At 42.3% G+C, this 20337-nt stretch overlaps 1 protein-coding gene and 1 long non-coding RNA gene across 3 annotated transcripts in view; one reads left to right on the top strand and one right to left on the bottom strand.

Moving 5' to 3' along the window:
• CERS6 (ceramide synthase 6) overlaps positions 1–16155 on the top strand; it is a 297599-nt gene extending 281444 nt beyond the window's left edge. Inside the window, exons 9-11 of one of the 2 annotated variants that reach the window (XM_037140703.2) lie at positions 6181–6337; positions 6888–6911; positions 10230–16155. In XM_037140703.2, coding sequence (XP_036996598.2) covers positions 6181–6337; positions 6888–6911; positions 10230–10382 — 334 coding nt within the window. In that variant the 3' untranslated portion in view covers positions 10383–16155. The remainder of the gene's footprint in view (positions 1–6180; positions 6338–6887; positions 6912–10229) is intronic. The other variant, XM_037140704.2, reaches the window with a different exon arrangement.
• Positions 8601–17713, bottom strand: LOC128627396 (uncharacterized). The gene is made up of 3 exons (XR_008391587.1): positions 17443–17713; positions 10213–10537; positions 8601–8888 (listed from the first exon to the last, which is right to left on the bottom strand). It is a non-coding gene; the product is annotated as an uncharacterized LOC128627396 (long non-coding RNA).
• Positions 17714–20337: the final 2624 nt, after the last annotated feature.

The raw sequence follows: 20337 nt of genomic DNA on the forward strand, positions 1-20337 counted from the left end.
GCTTCACAGTCCCTCTTTCCTGGGTTTATTTCAGAGTCCAGGAGACGTAATGACCTCTCTTTCCCTGGTCTAAATACCTAACGCATAGTTTTCCTTACCAAGCTTCTCGCTGAAAGATACATCCATTCGGTGCACTCATTGTATTTTCTGCAGGCAGAGTGTCTCTGCAGGCAGCCAACTGAATTTTCAAAGAAATCCCATTACTTTTGAGCAGCACGTCAGAGGTGCCACCAATTGTCACGGTAGAGCCTATGAATTCCGATGCGGCACTGCAAAATTCACATGAATGCCACATCACCGGTGGCCACATGACACACTGTTCAAATGAAGCCGAGCGCATCATAATGGTGAGAAAGGTTCTCAACCTGTAACCCAGCAAAGGCTGACGCATGCCGGAGAGCGTCATGCAATCATTCTTGCTATTTCTACAGGACCACTTTCTGTGCAAATTAAACTACCGTCTCACCAACGGCAAAATTAATAGTGTGTCAGGAAGCCGAGGTAGTTCTGAAGTAAAATTATTGTTATAATCAATAAGGCAATAATATAGGCATTATCCTAATTTATTCTTTTTTTACAAATAACTTGCATTTTTTCATAATTATTTGACATGGATTTGGAAAATGGGAGAATGTAAAGAGGATAATACACACAATCTCTAATCCATCAAAGAAAGTCTATAGTGGCTTTGATTAATTCCTTTCAAGGAAATTTTATTCCTGGGACTTCCGCCAAGATGGAGGTTTAGCTGGATGTGCCTGCCTCCTCACACAACCAAGTTTAGGGACAACTAAATATTAGCATCAGAAAACACAACCAGAACACGGAAAACTGAACTTTTCGGAAGTCCGCTAACAACAAATTCTTCAGCCCGACCGGTAAGGGGCGAAACCGGCGTCGGGTGAGGACTTACAAAGGAGGGCTCGGTCGGACCCGGGCGCGGAATCCAGACGCGCGAATCCAGTCGCGCGGGTTCCAAACCCAGGATTGGACCTAGTGAGCCACCGAGCAGCCCACCGGGGGAGCGACACAGTGGGGAGGCGGTGGCAGCGAGTTGACTGTGGTTGCCTGGTTGCGCGCGAGTGAGGGAGTGAGCGGTTGGACCGGCCGGGCGGCGGCGGTGGCGCGCCATTTCCCGCTCTGACCACGCCCCCACATACAGCGTCACAACCCAGCGACCTGGGACTCCAAGGCGACGCTTGTCCCACTTAAAGGGCCAGAACAGACCAAAAATGTCGCAGGCAGAACTCAAAGCCCCAGAGATAAATCTAAATGACGAAGAAATAGCAAAACTCTCAGACGCACAGTTTAAAACACTGGTCATCACCTTCCTCACAGATCTGGTGGATTACAGCCACAAATTAGAGAAACATATGGAGGCTAAATTAAGGGAAATGAATGGAATTCCACAGGAATCCCATAGAGATGAAAAGGAAACTGGGACTCAAATCAATGCAGTGGACCAGAAGAAAGCAAATAATGGACAAACAGAAAAGAGTCAAGGAGCAAGAATTCAAAGAAATGAGGAGAGTCTTAGGAACCTCCAGGACATCTTTAAACGCTCCAATATCCGAATTATAGGGGTACCAGAAGGGGGAAAGACACAACCACCAGTGGAAAAACTATTTGAACAAATAATAAAAGAAAATTTCCCCAATCTGGCAAAGGAAATAGACTTCCAAGAAATCCAAGAAGCCCAGAGAGTACCAAAAAAGTTGGACTCAAGAAGAAACACACCAAGGCATATCATAATTACATTAGCCAAAATTAAAATGAAGGAAAGAATCCTGGAAGCAGCAAGAGCTAAGGGGACAATCACCTACAAAGGAGTCCCCATCAGGCTGTCAGCAGATTTCTCAAAAGAGACCTTACAGGCAAGAAGGGGCTGGAAAGAAATATTCCAAGTCATGAAATCTAAAGACCTACAACCAAGATTGCTCTACCCAGCAAAACTTTCATTTAGAACGGAAGGACAGATAAGGTGCTTCTCAGATAAGACCAAATTCAAGGAGTTCATCATCACCAAGCCCTTATTATATGAAATGTTAAAGGGACTTATCTAAGAAAAAGAAGTTAAAGAAACATGAACAGTGAAAGGACAACAAACTCACAGTTATTAACAACCACACCTAAAACGAAAGCAAACTAAAAGGACAGCTAGAGCAGGAGTGGAAACATAGAAATGAAGATCTCAAGGAAGGTTAGCAACAGGGGAGTGGGAGGAGGAGATGGGGGGAGAAGGTACAGAAAACAAGTAGCATAGACAGTAGATAGAAAATAGATGGGGGGGGCTAGAATAGTTTGGGAAATATAGAACCTAAAGGACTTGAGACACATGGTCATAAACTAAAGGGGGGTAATGGTGGGGTTGGGGGGGCAGGGTGGAGGGGAATGGAGGGGGGAATAGAACAACTGTAACAGCATAATCAATTCAAAAAAATAAATAAATTTAATTAAAAAAAAAGAAAAAAGAAATTTTATTCCTTTTGTGTGTATGTGCATATATTCTTTTATGGAGTTGAGATGATATGTATTTTTCTCTATCATAAGAAACTCTTGAAACATGTTTAATAATTAAAATGACTTCATAATTTCTGTGATAAGAATGAAAACTAATTTTTTACCATTTTGTGTTATTGGAAATTTTGATTGTTGTTTTTAAAGTAGTTATAAAGATATGACTTCTGCCAAGATGGAGGTGTAGGTGGAAGCACTGCACCTTCTCGCACAACCAAGTTTAAAAACAACAAAGTTTTAGCGACAAAAACGCAGCTAAACCACAGAAAATTGAACTATACATGGAAGTCTGACAACAATGAACCCACAGCCAAACCTATAAGAGGGTCAGAGCCAGCAGCAGAGCAGGGCCAGGCAGGAAAGATCCACCGGACAAACCCGGGCATGAGACCCAGGTATGCCAGCAGCTGTGAGCAGATCCCAGGTGTGGAGAAGTGGGCAGACCCACTGAGGGCTGACCATGGTCACACATTCACGTGCAGATAAACTAGTGAAGGAGGATCAGTGAGACAGACCGTACAGGCCCCAGTGGCAGGAAGCAGCAGAGGTGACTGCCATTGTCCCTCTCTGACCCCACCCCCCCATACAGCGTCACAAACCAGCGACCTGGGTGGCCCCGCCCTGGCAAACACCTAAGGCTCCACTCCTCATACGTAACAGGCACGAACAGATCAAAACATGGCTCAAGAACAACTCAGAGCCCCAGAGCCAATAAATCTAAATGATGAAGAAATAGCCAAATTTTCAGATGCACAGTTCAAAACAATGGTGATCAGGATGCTCACAGAACTGGTTGATTTTAGTCACAAATTAGAGGAACTTATGAAGACTAAACTAATTGAAATGAATGGAAATGCACAGGAAACCAATAGTGATGGAAAAGATACTGGGACTCAAATCAAAGGAGTGGGCCAGAAAGAGGAAAAAAATGACCAAACAGAAAAGGATAAAGAAACAAGAATTCAAAAAAATGAGGAGAGACTTAGGAACCTCCAGGACATCTTTAAACATTCCAACATTCGAATTATAGGGGTACCAGAAGGGGAAGAGGAACAGCCACGAGTGGAAAACTTACTTGAACAAATAATAAAAGAGAACTTTCCCAATCTGGCAAAGGAAATAGACTTCCAGGAAATCCAGGAAGCTCAGAGAGTCCCAAAGAACTTGGACCCAAGAAGGAACACACCAAGGCACATCATCATTACATTAGCCAAGATTAAATGAAGGAGAGAATCCTAGAAGCAGCAAGAGATAAGGGGACAGTCACCTACAAAGGAGTTCCCATCAGACTGTCAGCTGATTTCTCAAAAGAGACCTTACAGGCAAGAAGGGGCTGGAAAGAAGTCATGAAATCCAAAGTCATGAAATCCAAAGACCTACATCCAAGATTGCTCTATCCAGCAAAGCTTTCATTTAGAATGGAAGGGCAGATAAAGTGCTTCTCAGATAAGATCAAATTCAAGGAGTTCATCATCACCAAGCCCTTATTATATGAAATGTTAAAGGGACTTACCTAAGAAAAAGAAGATAAAAAGGATGAACAGTGAAAGGACAGCAAACTCACAGTTATTAAGAACAACACTTAAAACAAAAGCAAACTAAGAGGACAGCTAGATCAGGAGCAGAACCATAGAAATGAAGATCTCAAGGAGGGTTAGCAACAGGGGAGTGGGAGAAGGAGAAGGGGGGAGAAGGTACAGAAAATAAGTAGCATAGATGGTAGGTAGAAAATAGGGGGAGGGCAAGAATAGTAGGGGAAATATAGAACCTAAAGAACTTGAGACATGTGGTAATAAACTAAAGGGGGGGGAATGGTGGGGGAGGGGTGTGCAGGGTGGAGGGGAATGAAGGGGGGAAATAGAACAACTGTAATGGCATAATCAATAAAATATTTTTTTTAAAAAATAAGATAGTTATAAAGATTTAAAGTCTAAATACTTAAAATGAAGTCTTTGACTTTCTACCATACTTACTGGCCAGAATTTCCAGAATAGCATTAAATAATAATGGTGATGTTGGCTGTTTGTGGGTTGTTCCTGGTTATAAAGGCAAAAATTAATGTTTCTTAAATATGATTACAGCTGCTGATTTGAGTTGCTTAAAAATCCTATTAAATAAGTCCTATGAGTTCTAAACTTTAAATATCAGTGATGTAGAATTGAATATTACCAAATGTCTTTCATTGCTACTGAAATAATTAGGTTTATACCCAGATGGATATATGATATATTATAGTAATAGATTTCCTAATATTGGTCCCCCTTCACTAGAACGAATACTACTACACAGAGTAATAAACTTCCAATGAATTGTCAACTTCAATTCCATACTGTGAATTTTAGGATTTTAATATCCAAGTTTATTGTTCTTGGGAGACAACCAGTGAGGCAGGGGTAGAGACACACTCTGTTCTCATTCTGGTCTGTAAGTGTGGGTTGCTGAAATTGGGGGTAGGGAACCTATTTCTGTCTTTTTTTTCTTTATATCTTATCCCAATTGCAATAAGTGGGTTTTTTATTTTGTGGACTCATAAAGTACTTTTCTTAACCTCTCTCAAAGCACTCATGACACTCGCTCTCTTATAAAACTATCTATCTGCATGTCTGCCTTCTGTTCTTGCATGAGCGGTTTGTGTCTTAAATTCAAGAGTTTTTCATCCCTCCCCCTAAGCCACTAAGTATTGTCCACCTAACCTCTCCTGGGGGGTCCCAGCAAAGCACTGCAGTGGCAGGGGTGGAAATACACTTAGGTGAGTTTTATCAACACTCTTGGATGGCCAAACCAGCCCTACAGCCAGCTAAGGAGAAAAAAAACGAGGAAGTAAGAGGAATTCCAAAATTCTGTAGGTATTGTTCTTGCCTGTGGCAGCAATCTGAGTTCAGGAGGCCTGAGTCAACTTCCAAAGCCTTGGGAGCAGACACAGCAGGAAAGCACTGAAACCAGCTCTCCTGTACCTGCCCAGGTGGCTGCTCCATTCTGGTCCTGATGGTGCATTACAGAGAGAATCAGTGACCCCAAATACTTTTGCCTACCTCAAGTACATGCTCTTAAAACTAAGTATATTCATTAGTCTAATAATTTTTTTAACATCTTTCTAATACTCATCTCAAGGCATCATTTCAAAACTATATCTTTCAATTGTCAATTCTTTCCCAGGGGAAGGCTTATAAAATTAAGAACCCTCTGGGGGCTCCCCTACAAGACTATAAACCACTTGAGGACAGGAAATAGGACTGAAGTACATTCTAGCTCCCACTGTACTAGGCATGTGGTTTAAGCATAGTGTTTTGGAAATTGATTCATCCTTTTTTCTTGGAGTGTAATGTTACTAAATGGTATTCCTCATGTATTCGAAGACCACAAACAACTTCAAAAGCCCTTTAGCCAACAGAGGTAGAATCACAACTAAAAACTTAATGGAAATTAAAGGAAGAAATGCTAACAAAAGTAAACAGGGAAGTACCCTATTCAAGCTGGAATCAAAGTGAATGTTTGCCATCAGGGAAGTAGTTCCGGTGATGACTCTTCCACATACCTGGTCGGCTTGCACGGAGGGAGTGGTTAGTGGGTACGGCCGACTTCCTGCTTCTGCCCAGGTGCTGGAGTTTCCCGGAAGGCAAAGTGAAAAGTTGTGCTCACTGACACCTTTCTCCTTTTCCTTAGGGTGTTAAATACCACGCTATTTGAAAGTTGGGAGATCGTTGGACCTTACCCTTCCTGGTGGGTTTTTAACATTCTGCTGTTGCTAATACTAGGCCTGAACTGCTTCTGGTCTTACTTGATCATAAAAATAGCTTGCAAAGCTATTTCAAAAGGCAAGGTAAGATAAAATTCACCATTTCTAGTATGTCCCAGATCATTATGTTACTTAATTTCTCTGAATCAATAAGAGCATTATTTATTATTTCAGATTTCATCAGAATTGATTTTTTCAAAGTTTAGAATAACCTCCCTGAAACACAAACCAAATGTTTGTCGTCTTCTATTTAGTTCATATTTCTAAGTTGTAGCATTGCTTTACTGATGATTTCCAGTGTTCTGCATTTATAATTTCAGATTTAATAATAGATTATTTGTTGTGTTCGCTCCTTCTGTCTGTCTCCCTTGGTCCTTCTCTGGTTATACTTATACGGAACACAAATTTAATAACCTGTTTGCTTTTATAAGAAGGGTTACTATGCAGTGTGCCCGTTTATCTCTTTTCCAATAAAATTTAGTTTCTTTGGTTAAAAAATAGACTCATGAGGCTGATTTGAATAAAGCTTCTTGAGCCCCAACCTCTCTGTGAAGTGCAGTGACTTTTCTAGAATATTCTCTATGACATTTTCTTATTTTCATTGTTTGTTCTCTTCCTTCTGCCACCCTGGAAGGCTGGGAAGTGGAACCCTTTACATGTAAGTTCCTCACCACTCTGTGTCCTTGTCCTGGGTGCCACGTTAGCCTGCCGGAGGGGCACTCAGATGCTTTCGTTTCCATGCATAGTGTTCTGTCTAATCTGTTGGCACTGGCTGGAGGCTCAGAGGTATGGCTCCCAGCAGCTGCAAAGGAATACTGGGAACAGCTGAGTTCATGTCCTTTTATATGAGTTTGCCTTCTGCTGAACTTTGCATGATCCCACAGAGAAGGAGAGGAATTTTTTCAGCGGTGTGTAGCAAACAGAAAAAGACCAAACTGAAGTAGGAGAAAGAGAAGTAAGTTGGGGAGAGGAGCAGCACGGTCTCAAATGGAGTACTCAGCATTAGCCCCTTTACCTGGTCTGCCCTGGGCCACAGGGCAGCACTTAACCGACCGCCTTGTCCTCAGCAGGGAAACAGAGCTGACCGTCCCACGGAGGGCCTCGGGGCACCTCGTCGTGGACTGTGCAGCCAGTTCTCAGTGTCGGCTCTTGTCATGTTATTCCACATGATCGCGTATCGCGTATGATAGAAATGTGCACCTGGACCCTATAAATCAATGTCGTATAACTGACCCTATGAATCAGTGTCACCCAAATAATATAATAAAAATAAATAAATCCAAAATACTTTGATCAATGCATTTTTTAGAAGCCAAAGGTTTTCCCCTGTGAGCTCTTACTCTATCACGTTGGTACGTATTTCTACTTGCACACACAATGCTGTCAGCAGGATAACAATGACGGAAGATACAAGGAGCAATGATTACATTACGTGTGTCCTCACTGCATTGCTATTTCTAGCAGACATGTTCTCTTCTCTCCAATTTATTCCTTCAACTTTACAAAGAGACAGTCATTAGTTTTAATCTACATCTTAGACTTCATAGTATTTTAATGGGTATTACTGCTCACCTAGGACAGTAAGATCCACGGCCATAGGTTGTGTACTCCATTTTTTGTGGGTTATTTTAAGACATTCTAAATTGTTTCTTTCTTTGAAGGTAGCATAGCTATAGATTTTTTTTCCCAGTGCAATTACAAATAATCTTACTAATCATGCAAATGTAAATTAATCACTTTCTAAAACTGGAGTTTTCTTTTCTACTAGCTGCTTAATGTATGACTAATGGGTTGCTAAATAAAATGGAACCCTACTACAGTGCCACCTCTGTGACCCTAGTTTTTAAGTTAAAAGCATCTTTACAACCTACTTGTTTTGATGTTTCAGTGTCTAAATTTTCCTGGAGACAGTCCTTGTGAGGTTAGCCTCACCCCAGGTGGCATGGAGTGAGGTCCATTTTTACACTGTTCCCACCGTCATCCCTAGTTCCCTCGCACCTAACAGAGGAGATATTATCTCACAACGGCAGCTTCTCCACTGGGCAGGGCACTGGATTCCAGGGTTCTAAAGTTGGGGAGTCGTGGTGGCATAGAGAGGACATGATGTGAAAAAACTCCCCCAGATGGTTCTAATATACTTCCCAGGAGACTTTGCCAAGTTCCCCGACCCACCTCCCAGAGAATCGCAGGTGACTAGACTGGGGAAAGTTCTAGGAAGCCAGGCCACCCGGTCCCTGTTGTCACCCCACTTAGAAAGTAGATGGCACTCAGTTACTCAAAGGTCTTAAGATCTTTGGGATAAAAATGCTTACTGTAATTTAGACTTATAGAGTATGAGGTTCAAACTATTTTAATATTGAAAGCAGTAGAATGTTTCCTTCATTTCTTCTTAAATTAGAGGGAGGACCCCCCCCAAAACAGAATTTATTAAAAAGTTGTATATTCTTACATGTTTAAACTTCAGTCACCTTCAAAGTTCTCTCCATTCGATGCAATACACCTATCAAGACTTTTTTTTTCACTGCTCAAAATAGTTTTTGAGCATGTCCATTTTGATGCCTTGTAGTACTCCTGCCATTTTTTGTTTTGCCTCTTCCATATCAGCAAAACATTTCACTTTAAGGACTGTTTTCATCTGGGGAGACAAAAAAAAAGTCATTTGTGGTGAGGTCAGGTGAATAGGAAGGGTAGGATACGTGGGTCATGCCATTTTGGTCAAAAACTGCTGAACGCTCAGCACAGTGGGGTCAGGTGTGCTCGTAAATCAGCCATCATGAAATAGACAAATGCTGTGAAAGAGTCTTCAAACAAAATTCACCGAAGCCGAATGCAGCCTCTCACAGCAACACCAGCTGGTACGCTGATTCAGATGGGTTCCGAGAACACTCACCCACAGGAAAGCCTGCACTATAAGGTGCTCGCCCTCCAGAAGATAATTCAGGTTTTTTTGGGTCCCCTCTTGTACTTCTGTGCTAGACAGTATTGATTTTTTTTCCATTTTTTATGATAAGGTATAGGTTTCTATCTGTTGTCTTATATGGCCATCCTCATTACTTAATGAGCCTGAGTGGAGGACAGAAGAACCCTGGAATGACAGGAACCAATTCATGATGAATCAGTTGGTAGATTTTCCTTGGGAAATATTTAAAACTAACCCTCAGCCAGTAGGTTCTCAGAATACTTCCTACTGCCATTAGTTATTATGCCATATATAAAACAAAATTTCTGCTTAATTCTAACAAAGAAAAGAAAACCAAATTAAGTCATGAAACAATACATTGCAAAAACAAGTAAGAATGATGTTTTGATTAACTGAGTTAGTGAATGTCTCCATTAGTGTAGTCAGCTGAGAGCTGACCTTAAATGATTCTCAAGGATAAGTGATCATCAGAGTGCGGACTGACTCACTCCTACCGAATTCCCACAGTGCCATTTCAGCAGGGCAGTGGGCACTTTGCTGGTCAAAGTGCAACTCATGGTACAACACATTCTCAGTATAGAAAGGTACCACACAGAGGTCGCAAGCCCTGACCTGTGTGACTCAGTTGGTTGGGCATTGACCCACAAAGTGAAGGGTCGCCTGTTTGATTCCTGGCCAGGGCACTTGCCTGGGTTGCGGGTTTGGTCCCCAGCTGGGGTGTGTGTGAGAAGCAACCGATTGATGTTTCTCCCTCACATCAGTGTTTCTCTCCCTCTCTTTCTCCTTCCTTTCCCTTCTCTCTAACAATAAGTAAATAAAATCTTTTTAAATAAAAGATCAGCAAATGTAGCCCACATTTCTTAATAACTGACTTTGTCACCCAAACTGTGTATCTTCAGTAAAAGGGAACTAATTACTGTGGCAAAGTTTTTGTCCTCTTTGATTTTTTAACATCTTACCTGTTTTGCCTTGTATATCATTGCATGTGATTCTGAGCATGCCATACCTTGATGACTCCCTCGGGGCTCGTTACACTCACCTTCTGGTGTCCCACAGGTGTCCAAGGACGATCGCAGCGACATTGAGTCTAGCTCAGATGAGGAGGACTCGGAACCTCCAGGGAAGAACCCGCACACTGCAACTACCACCAATGGAACCAGTGGTACCAACGGGTATCTCCTGACTGGCCCTTGCTCCGTGGATGATTAATTTCTCAAAACGACAAGTCCGGAACAAAGTGAACTATTTGTTCCCAGAAGTATTTAATAAGTTGCAAATGCAGTTCCTTTCATAATATCTCAGCACCAGAAACAAAAATTAGGATCATCAAAGCATTTTGAATAGTGCACTGCCATTTGTCCCGTCTGTGAATGAAGAAGAATTATCATTCTCTATATGTAGGCATGCTGTATGTAATTGACACAAGGGAACAGTATTTGCATTTGTATTGTCTTAGAATATTATTTATTTTTTTTGTATTTGTTTGTAAATCTGTGGACAAAAGAGAGTTTCCTCACTCCTTCCACCCCCCGGGTTGGTGACAGTGAGGGGGATGCTCCATCTGCTTCTGCTCCTTTCTACCGCTGTAGGCCCGTCTGCTAGGAGCATCAGCTTAATTAGTCTCAGAGCAGCCAGGACCCAGCGCAAGATTCTCATACAGCTCCGGGTAGGTTTGCTTTCTCCATGCGAGTGCCCATGTAGAAACTGCCTATAGTCTCCATGACTATTCTCCCAGTATATAGTTTCACCAGGATGAGCTAGGTTTTCTTAATTATCACTTTTCATGGTCGTTTAGCAGTTTGGATTAAAGAGTATAGTTGTTGGAGGGCTTTTTAAAAATTGTTTTGTGTTAAGTTGTTTTGGGAGAGGCTTCATTTCTTGTGCACGCAGCCCAGATTTCTTCAATGAGTGTGATCGCTAGTTGGGGATTCACCCTGCTGGTCACAGAGACTTTTTTTATTCTCTATTATGAGGTCAGTGCTCTGGCTCTGAAGGAAGACATTCACTTAAGGTCACAGTTACAAAGAAATTACTCCTACTATCTGGAACTTTTTCATGATCTGAGAATAGCACAAAGAAAGCAGCTGATTGCAACCATGTTTTTCCACTACCCCTGAAATTGGCGCAGTCTTGTGTGGTCTCATGAGAAGAAAGATGCTGAGTATATTTTGCAACCAAAAAAAAGAGTTCCAAGACTTGGCAAAGGTCACCTCTAGTGCAAAGCACTTTATTGCACCAGCTTTCAAGGAAAGTGCCCTATCTAGTATTTGATTTTGATGTTCTTATTTTTCTTAATCAAATTAAGCGAATGGGAGAAAGACTCTTTTACCCTTTGTCTTTTCCCTCTACACAGGACTCAGAAAAACCTTCTCATTACCCAAACAGCATTATATTCTGGGTCCCTTGGTTTGCTTCTTTGAAGACCTATTCTCTTCACAGGATTTTTTTATTCAAAAGAAGCTATTGCCAGAAAAACAAAAATTGGACTGGACACTGACAATATTGGCGATGAGCAAGACTACTGAAAAATAAGTCTCCATTGTCTCCTAGGTGGCAGTGTTATTTGTGTAGAGATGAGAAAACCATACCCGTAAACCAAAGATTTTGTCTCCTTTCTTCCAATGTTTAGTAAGCAGGAATTAAAAGGTACCACAAATACTTGCTTCATAAACCAAAAAGACCATCCTGTAAAACAAGGGTTCGAGCCCTGGCTAGTGTAGCTCGGTGGATTGAGCACGGGCCTGCGAACCAGACAATTGCCGTTCGATTCCCAGTCAGGGCACATACTGGGGTTGCAGGCTGGTTCCCTGTAGGCCAGGTCCCAGCAGGGGATGCACAAAAAGGCAACCATACATTGATGTTTCTCTCCCTCTCTCCTTCCCCCCATTCCCTCTACAGATAAATAAATAAAATCTTTAAAAAAAAAACAAGGGTTCGAAACCACGGTGTGGTGACAGAAGTGTGCGAATCAAGGTGGACAACAGCGACACCCTAGGGTGTGAGTGTGCTGCTCAGAGCCATTCACCTTCCATTCAGTTGTTTGAAAAAATTAAAACTTTGTACTCACAATTTACAACCTCTAATTAAAGTGCTCCCAAACAAAAACCTCACACTGTGATGTTAATTTAAGTCTTTCCCCACTTAGTTACAAGTAGTACGTTTCTGGTATGGTCCATAGTAATAATTGAAGAGGCTTGAAAATGTGTCTGCCTGTTTATTGAAACAACTAATTCTTCATGTAAGTCCTTATTATTTTATTTCGCAACACCAGGCTATGTCTAGGAATGTAATTCGTGGATGGTTTGAGTTCATAAGGCCAATCATAAAACATCAAAAGTACTTGTTAGTCATCTCAAATTGGCTAAGATGCAGATAAATAAAAAGTAACAGCAAGCATGTTGTAGCTGAAAATTTTTGAGAGGGTGAGAATTTACTATTTCATCAACTAAAACATGGAAGAGAATAGTGGATTGTGCCCTGCTTGAGTGTGTAGAGCAAGTCCGCTCCATGGGTGGAATAAACCAGAGAATCCTGGAGGGTGCAAGTTCAGATTACCCGACACCCTTCAGCACGGAAGAATAATTTCAAAGGGTTAGCTTGTAAGTTATTAAAGAAGAATTACATAGAAGTAAGTACCTTGAGTCCATCCTTAGCAAACACAAACCTAAATAATCTTTTGTTTTCCCAGAAATCACTTAGAAGAAGGATGGGGAATACTTAGAATGATGGCATTAATTTAACAGAGTCCCCCATGGATCTACAGGTTTTTATTTCATTTTACATTTTAGAGCAAGCATTTCTTTTTGACAAAGGAAAATGGTGTTTGTAGGCCTCTAGAGGTGAAAAATAATCTCTCTCTGTCTACTGCTGTCCCGTGGTGGCCTGAGGAGAGAAAAACATGTGAGGTACCTTCTGCCTGAGCCATGCCGTAGTTCTGGCAGTGTATTTTGTACATTTGCCTGTGTTTAGTGAGTGTCGTTGCCATTAATTAACTTAGCCTGTGTTGCTATCTCCTTCCTCCTGGTCACATTCAGACTTTCCCAACGTACAACGGGGTATGTAGGAAGGAATCTAGAAAAAGTATGTTTCATTATCTGATGTTATAGCTTTTCTATATCTCTTAGTGGGGAAAAAAAAAAGTAGAAAACTGAGTAGAATTTGGCCTTGGGTCAATAAATGATAGAAATAAATGTGTGATCTATGTATGTATATATCTGTTTCTCCAAAAATGCGATAAAACCAAAATATCACTGACTCAGTATTATTATCCATATTCCTTTCACAAAAACTATTTACTATATACAATAGAAACTTCCTGCCTCTCTCTCAACTTCCTGTTCATTCCACCCACACAGCTGAGAGTTGTGGAATCTTTTCAGTCTCTTAGCCTCAGAAGTAAATATTGCAGAATTAAGATCATAGAGGGCCCAAGGTCAGCATGTAAGCCAAATACAGTTCTCATTTCTAAATGTAGTCATGTGGATGCTGAGAATGGGGAGTAACTCTCATATTTTGGATAGTAAACCGTATGTTGGAAAAATGCATATGATTGCTGCTTCACCTCAGGATGTTATCAACATCTCACTCCTGCTAGACAAAGGTGTTCTGAGGTACCATCGGATAATGAAATGCACCTGATGGAGATACGAGGCAGAAAGGTGGATTTTCCAAAGAAACCAAGCAGTTGGGTGAGAAAAATAACTCTTTAATAAGATAACATTAGATCACCTTGAGCCAAAATGGTGGGTGAACTTCAAAATGTCCAGTGCTGTTGCCAGATTTTCCATTCTGAGTGTGTATATATATGGTAGAGTTTGAACTTGAGCAAATTGAATGCTTCCACCTTAGAGAGAAGGGGTCTGGATCTTCCACTTCATTTATTTTAACCTCGTTGTTATTTGGGCTGGAGTGAAAACCGAGATTTTAGTTCCGCTCACCTGAGTCTTTGCAAAAGAGCTCTTCACAACGAACTTTATGGACACCTATGATTGTTCCCAATCTGTTCCTGGTTGTTTTTACTGATAGTTATTTTTATCCCTTTCTTGCAAATGTTAATGCCAAAGTTGCCTGAATATTTGAAATTTTTAATTTGAAGTATAGAAAGTATACAGAATAATTCCAAAGGTGTTAAAAGAGTCTGTTATCAGTATGTGTGACAATGTCATTATGTCCAGAGAGGTTCAAGAAACCCTTTGGAAAGAAAAGGTTCTGTGTTTACATCTCATGTGCTATTTGAGATCTTAAGATTCTAATTAGCTTACTTTTCTTTTCTTTGTCTTTGACTGATTCCTGATTTGTTGATAAACAATAATAGCCCTGAAATGTTTCTAATCTTCAAATAAGAAAAAAATCAGATCAGAGTCAGACTGATGACGGAGTGCTAACAAGGCACTCCCAGTTTCCAAGTCACTGGTGTGGACAGAGAAAACACGGTTAGCTCTAGTTACTGCATTCAGTAGCATTCTGTCCATGGAAGAATACTCTCAGTAATCATAATGAGTTCTTGAAGTCATGCAAAATGCAGCAACATAGGGTTTTAATAAATATATTGTTGTCCCCAGAGTCAATTTAAGTTTTTCTCAGGAAATTGGAATTGTGTCATTCTCAAATTACCAAATAGATTAGCACTGGTTCACTATGGCCACATTTTAGTTCTTCACAGAAATAGTCCAGAAGAGTTCTGTAGTTTGTCCTTGTGTGCAGGGTCTCCTACTGCCCTGTAGGGGGCGCTCAGGGGATGGTGAAGAGGCGTACCTATTTGGCCACTCTATGCTTTTGGAATTCCTCTAACATGTACTCATGGTGCTGGCTTTCATGGAGAATATTGTATTAAAGAACATAAAATACCATGAGTAACTGTTAATAAGATCTGCAGACACCCAAAAGAGAACCTTGAACTTTTCCGGGTATTTCCAACTTGACTTCGACCTGAAGCCTTTGAAAGGAACGCATTCCCAAATGGTCACAAGCTCAGATCTCATCAGACCAAAGGAATAAAAAAAATATCTCTGCAGCCAGATGGCATATCATATGGTGTCTCCAACAAGATTGGCATTCTCAAGACTTCCCAGGAAGAGATGGGAGGGGACATTCAGCCTCAAAATCTGGGTCCTTTATCTCATTCACTCACATTCCTTTCAGCCTCCTGGAACTCTTAAGAAAAAAAAAGCCAAAATATTATCACTCTTTTCTGCTATCAGTTTCCCAGTAGCCTTTGGATCAGTTCTATGCACACCTCCTCCTGATGCCATTTTACTCAATAAAGTGTTGTTAAGCCTGTTTTCGTAACGAGGGGCCGTGGAAGTTTGGCTTCGTATTTTGGTGTATTTCGCATGGCCTGGAAACCAGGAACAACAGCAGTTGTATGATTGGTACGTCAAGTCAGAAAAAATGGACTTTATAGATAATTTGTTTTCTTTGGGATCTACAGTACTTTTTAAAAACTGTCATTATAAACCTACTCTTTAAAAAATAGGGGTTTTAAAGAGCAGTTGCCGAAGAGAAATTAGCTCTGTAATAGGAACAGTTATGTGGTGATTTGGGGACTTTCCCTTAGAGCTGCATCAATTTAGACGTGAAAAAAAATGCCCTCCAAGTTTGATTTCCAGAAGTCTTACAGTGCTGCTAAGCCCATGACTTCCACCAGCTCTTTGTTCACCCACAGAATCAGTTACCTCCACAGCCATTTGTTGTCACTCAAGGGGGAGGGTGGTTCGTTTTTGGACTTGACTTTTTCCATCCTGCAGTGAGGAACAGGACAGGTGGCAAACCTTACTTTTTTCTTAAGACAATTCAGTGCTCGAGCATCTTTGTTGGAAATGGAATGATGTGCTGTTAGCCAGTTAGAATTATTTTATGTACTGTTATGTTTTGCTGATTTTTATATGAAGATATAATTATTCATTCTTGATCTCTGGACACAATCGTTATTATGAGGATCATTTTACTTTGGAAACACTTTCATAATAAAGATAAGTATTAAGAGCACAGTGTGAATGCCCTTTTCTGTAAGCACTAGCTAGCTCCTGTCGGTGACAGGCCGCACCTTCCTGGACAAGACTCCTTTCAGGGCTTACCTCGTCCTGCCAGTTTCTTGCATGCCTCCTCAAATTCCATTCATCGCTATGATTACTGAACAAGTATGTTCCGTTTATGTGTCATGCATGGTGTTTTATTAGGAATTTAGCTAAGCTGATCCACATAATGTTGCCCCAGCATTTCTTTCATTTGGCCATGCGGCCTCTGAGGCCTGAAACTGACACCAGCCCCTCATGCTGCTGCATGACCTGGACAGCAGCCCACGGGGTCACAGGCAAATGTAAGCCCCTGATATGACCTTGCCAACAACCCTTGTGAACAACAGTCCCTCCTCCCCCAGCACCTGTGTGCCTTATGCACCCCTTACATGAGACCCCTGTGGAGCTCACCAAAGCTCTGTCCTTTTGATTTAAATGGATCAATCCAGCCTCAGCCAGCAACCCCAAAGCACTCCACTCAGGGGCCCTAATAAAGGCATGTGCCCCATGTCCTGTCACTCTCTGTCTGCACCCTCCCTGCACCTCCCCGTACCTCCCTGTGTGGCCCTTGCCGCACGCTGTGTACTTCCCCAGGAGCAGTGAATAATAAACCTCTCTATTGCACCTTCTTCTGTGGTCTTTTGTTGAACCGTGGTTCACCCTGTGCCCTACTTAACAAATGTTCATGTAACAAAATCATGACATTTATGTGATCTATACATATATATTATAATATCTCTTTGAAAATTAAGCTATAAGAACTTCAGTGTTAAATTGTATGTAGTACTGCATTCTGGAAAAAATATAATTTATGGAGATATCCATTCAAATATATCAGACTGCTGATTTTTCCAAATTATAAAGGAGGCGCTCAGGACTAACGGTGCAAAGCATAACACACCCAGAATGGTCCCTCTCAGTCTCCATCCAGTGCACCTCACAGGAGCCTGGCTGACATCGTCTTCTCTGGGTCTGTGCCCCACTGTGCTAGCCCTTCTCTCCCTCCTTCGTGCTGTGTAACTCTGTCTTCCCCAGCTGCCTTCTAATTCTCTAAACTTATGTCACCTAGTATCTCGAGAGCCATTAAAATAGCACTGACGTCCCACCAGACACGCTACCACCGCCACCAGTATTATGAAAATAAGCAGACACCCCATGGAAAATTTTGTCAACATGCACAGGTTATTCAAATAAGTTAAACCACCCGAATTTCTCTAGGGCATGAAAAGATAGACAATAAGCAAAAGCATCACCTTGGGAAGCCATGAAGTCTCTGTCCTGCAAGTAGAGCGGAGTCTAACTCGACGAGGCAACTCCACTTCTCTCCAGGCCCCCTTCCTTGTGGCTGGGCCACCTCCTCTCTGCCACATCCAGCCTAGGCACAGGTTATTTCTGCCCCTCGTTCCGTCCCCCTAGCCCTGCACTGGCTGCACCAGGAGCAGTGGCAATGGTGCAACAGCCATGAAAGGTGGCAGAACAACCGAGAGGGGGGCTGTGCACCAGATCTACCTGGATGCAGGGGGTGTCAAAACCTCTGCACTGACTGGAGCCTGAGCACCACGCCCTTGATTAACCCCAAAGCCACTGGAGTGTGAAGACACCAAAGTTACATCATTCCTGAACTTTAGAGTCAGAAAAGTACACAAAGCCTGAATGGGTCAGAGTCTGGGAAAGAAACAGAAATCACCATCAGAGGGCTGAGTTGCAGAAACTTCTATAAAAGGACTACTTTCAGAAGTGTGGGTAGGATCACAAGATCAAACACAGGACAGTGAGGCACTCAGAGTCCAGCAAGCTTGGGAAGCCATTTCCACCCTGGCTCCAGCCAGAGGCCAGAACAGGCAGCATGAAGGAGAGGACACCCCGTAGCGGCGGTAAACCTGGGTGGGGAGCATACACCCTGACATCTCTCTCTTCCTGCTTTCTCACGCCACCCATGGCTGAACACGGGAAGCTGCCAGTGGGAACCCAGAGAGACGCAGGTGGCAGGGGCCAGCCTCCCACAGGGAGAGTGGAGAGAGCTGCGGGTAGCAAACAGAACAAGCATCGAAAGGCCACTGGTATTTCGGGCGACTTACCTAGGGCCAAGAGGAAAATAGGGCACAACAAATGTTTGTTGGAGAAACAAGTGAGCCCATTTAGGAGAGTGCTGGTAGAATATGAGTTTTTATACCCTGGCTGGTGTGGCTCAGTGGACTGAGCACCAGCCTGCAAACCAAAGGGTCACTGGTTAGATTCCTGGTCAGGGCATACGTCTGTATTGCTGCCAGGTCCCCAGTGGGGGGGGCACATGAAAGGCAACCACACATTGATGTTTCTCCCCATTTCTCCTTCCCTTCCTCTTTCTCTAAAAGTACATAAAATTTTTTAAATTAAAAAGAAAGAATATGAGTTTTTTAATTTTTATTTACTGATTTTAGAAAAAGAGTAAGGGAGGGAGACAGATAAGCATCAACTGTATTGTTTCACTTATTTATGCATTCATTGGTTGATTCTTGTCTGTGACCTGACCTTGGCACATGGGACAATGCTCTAACCAATGCTCTAACCTGGAGCTCCCCAGCCAGGACTAGAATATGAGTTTTAGCAATTAATGTTCCATTTGCTAGGAAGCAAGACAGCATGAGGACGCACTTCATCTCTAACTCTTTGTGAACTCAGCATTCCCCTGCTGTGGGCGCCGGTTTGTGTCACTGGTGATGAGGGGTCCGTGGCAAGCTCAGGTAAGGGAAGCCACCTGTGGTACCAGGTTCCCAGACCCATTGCAAGGGCATCAGGGGAGGAGGATGCGGGACTGAGGCCATAGAAGGGCCTACAAACAGAGAGGAACTGAGAGGAGAGGGTGTTGGAGAACTAGAGAATTAATGAACCAGAACTGTGAAAAAACGGGGTGAGAAGGTCTAAACCCTGGCACTCATGACTAATTTCTGAAGTAACTCTTTAGGCAAGAGGTTTCTTTTTCAGCCTAATGAATAATGACAACATTTGCATAGCCAAAGATAACTTAAACATCAAAGGCTCGGGTCCCTGGCTACATCATCCAATCAGTTAAAAAATATTTGTAAAGAGCCTACTAGATGCTGAGAATTGTCTTAGGCACTAAGGACAGAAGGATGAAGAAGACACGTACGGTTCCTGTGTTCATGGAACTTACACTCTGGGAAGAGAAATAAAAAAAACAAAACAAAGAAACCAGGAGTACGTGTGCTAGGGCTACAGACCGGGCGCCCTGAACGACAGAAACTTACTCAGTTCCAGCGGCAGCAGTCCGAGACTCTGAGTCCTGTCTCCCGGGGCGGCCTTCTCAAATGTCTTCAGGCGGTCTTTTTTCTGCAAGTCTGTCTGCGTCCTCATCTCCTTTCTTAAGGACAGCGGTCACACTGGGGTAGGGCCCACTCTACTCATATTACCTTAATCACGTCTTTTTATTGTTAAACACTGATGACATTTTTATTACATTAATTTCCCCCACAAAAAAAGACAAGATGAAGTCTCAAGGGTATCATAATTTGGCAAAAACTTAAAATCCTCCATCTTCTGCAATGAACACTGACTCATGTGCACAATTTATTTCTGAGGCTTTTAGGGATATGCACATAGAATGCATGAATGGGAAAGGTGCCTTCCTTCATCCCCTCCTTTCAAAATGGTTTATTAAATGTATTGGGGTAACACTGGTTAGTAAAAGTATAGGTTTCAAGTATACAGTTCGGTAACACACCATCTGGGTCTTGCATTGTGTGTTTACCACCCAAAGTCAAATCTCCTTCCGCCACCATATATTTGACCCCTTTTAACCTTTACCACCTCTTCCCACACCCTAATCAACTGTTTAAAAGCTTTATCTTCAAATACAGTCACCTCCCGAGGTACTTCAAGGTCAATCTGGGGGATGCAATCTAGCCCACAACACAAGGTAATTTCACATGGTGACAAAGGACAAAAGTAGTGAAGAAACAAGGTGGCTGCACCATGACCGCTGGGCTTCAGACTGGACGGTCACAGACACCTCTCGGACGGGGGCTTGGCACTAAGACTTGACTGACAGGAGGTGCGGGAGGATCTTAGGTGGTTGCAGATCAGGCAGCAGAAACCTGAGATGCTCAGTCTCCACGCTTGTAAGTTCAAGAACAGCAAGAAGGCCAATG

The sequence above is a fragment of the Artibeus jamaicensis genome, unplaced genomic scaffold, assembly GCF_021234435.1.
Source record: "Artibeus jamaicensis isolate MK-2021 breed Jamaican fruit bat unplaced genomic scaffold, CSHL_Jam_final contig_391, whole genome shotgun sequence".
Lineage (NCBI taxonomy): Eukaryota > Metazoa > Chordata > Mammalia > Chiroptera > Phyllostomidae > Artibeus > Artibeus jamaicensis.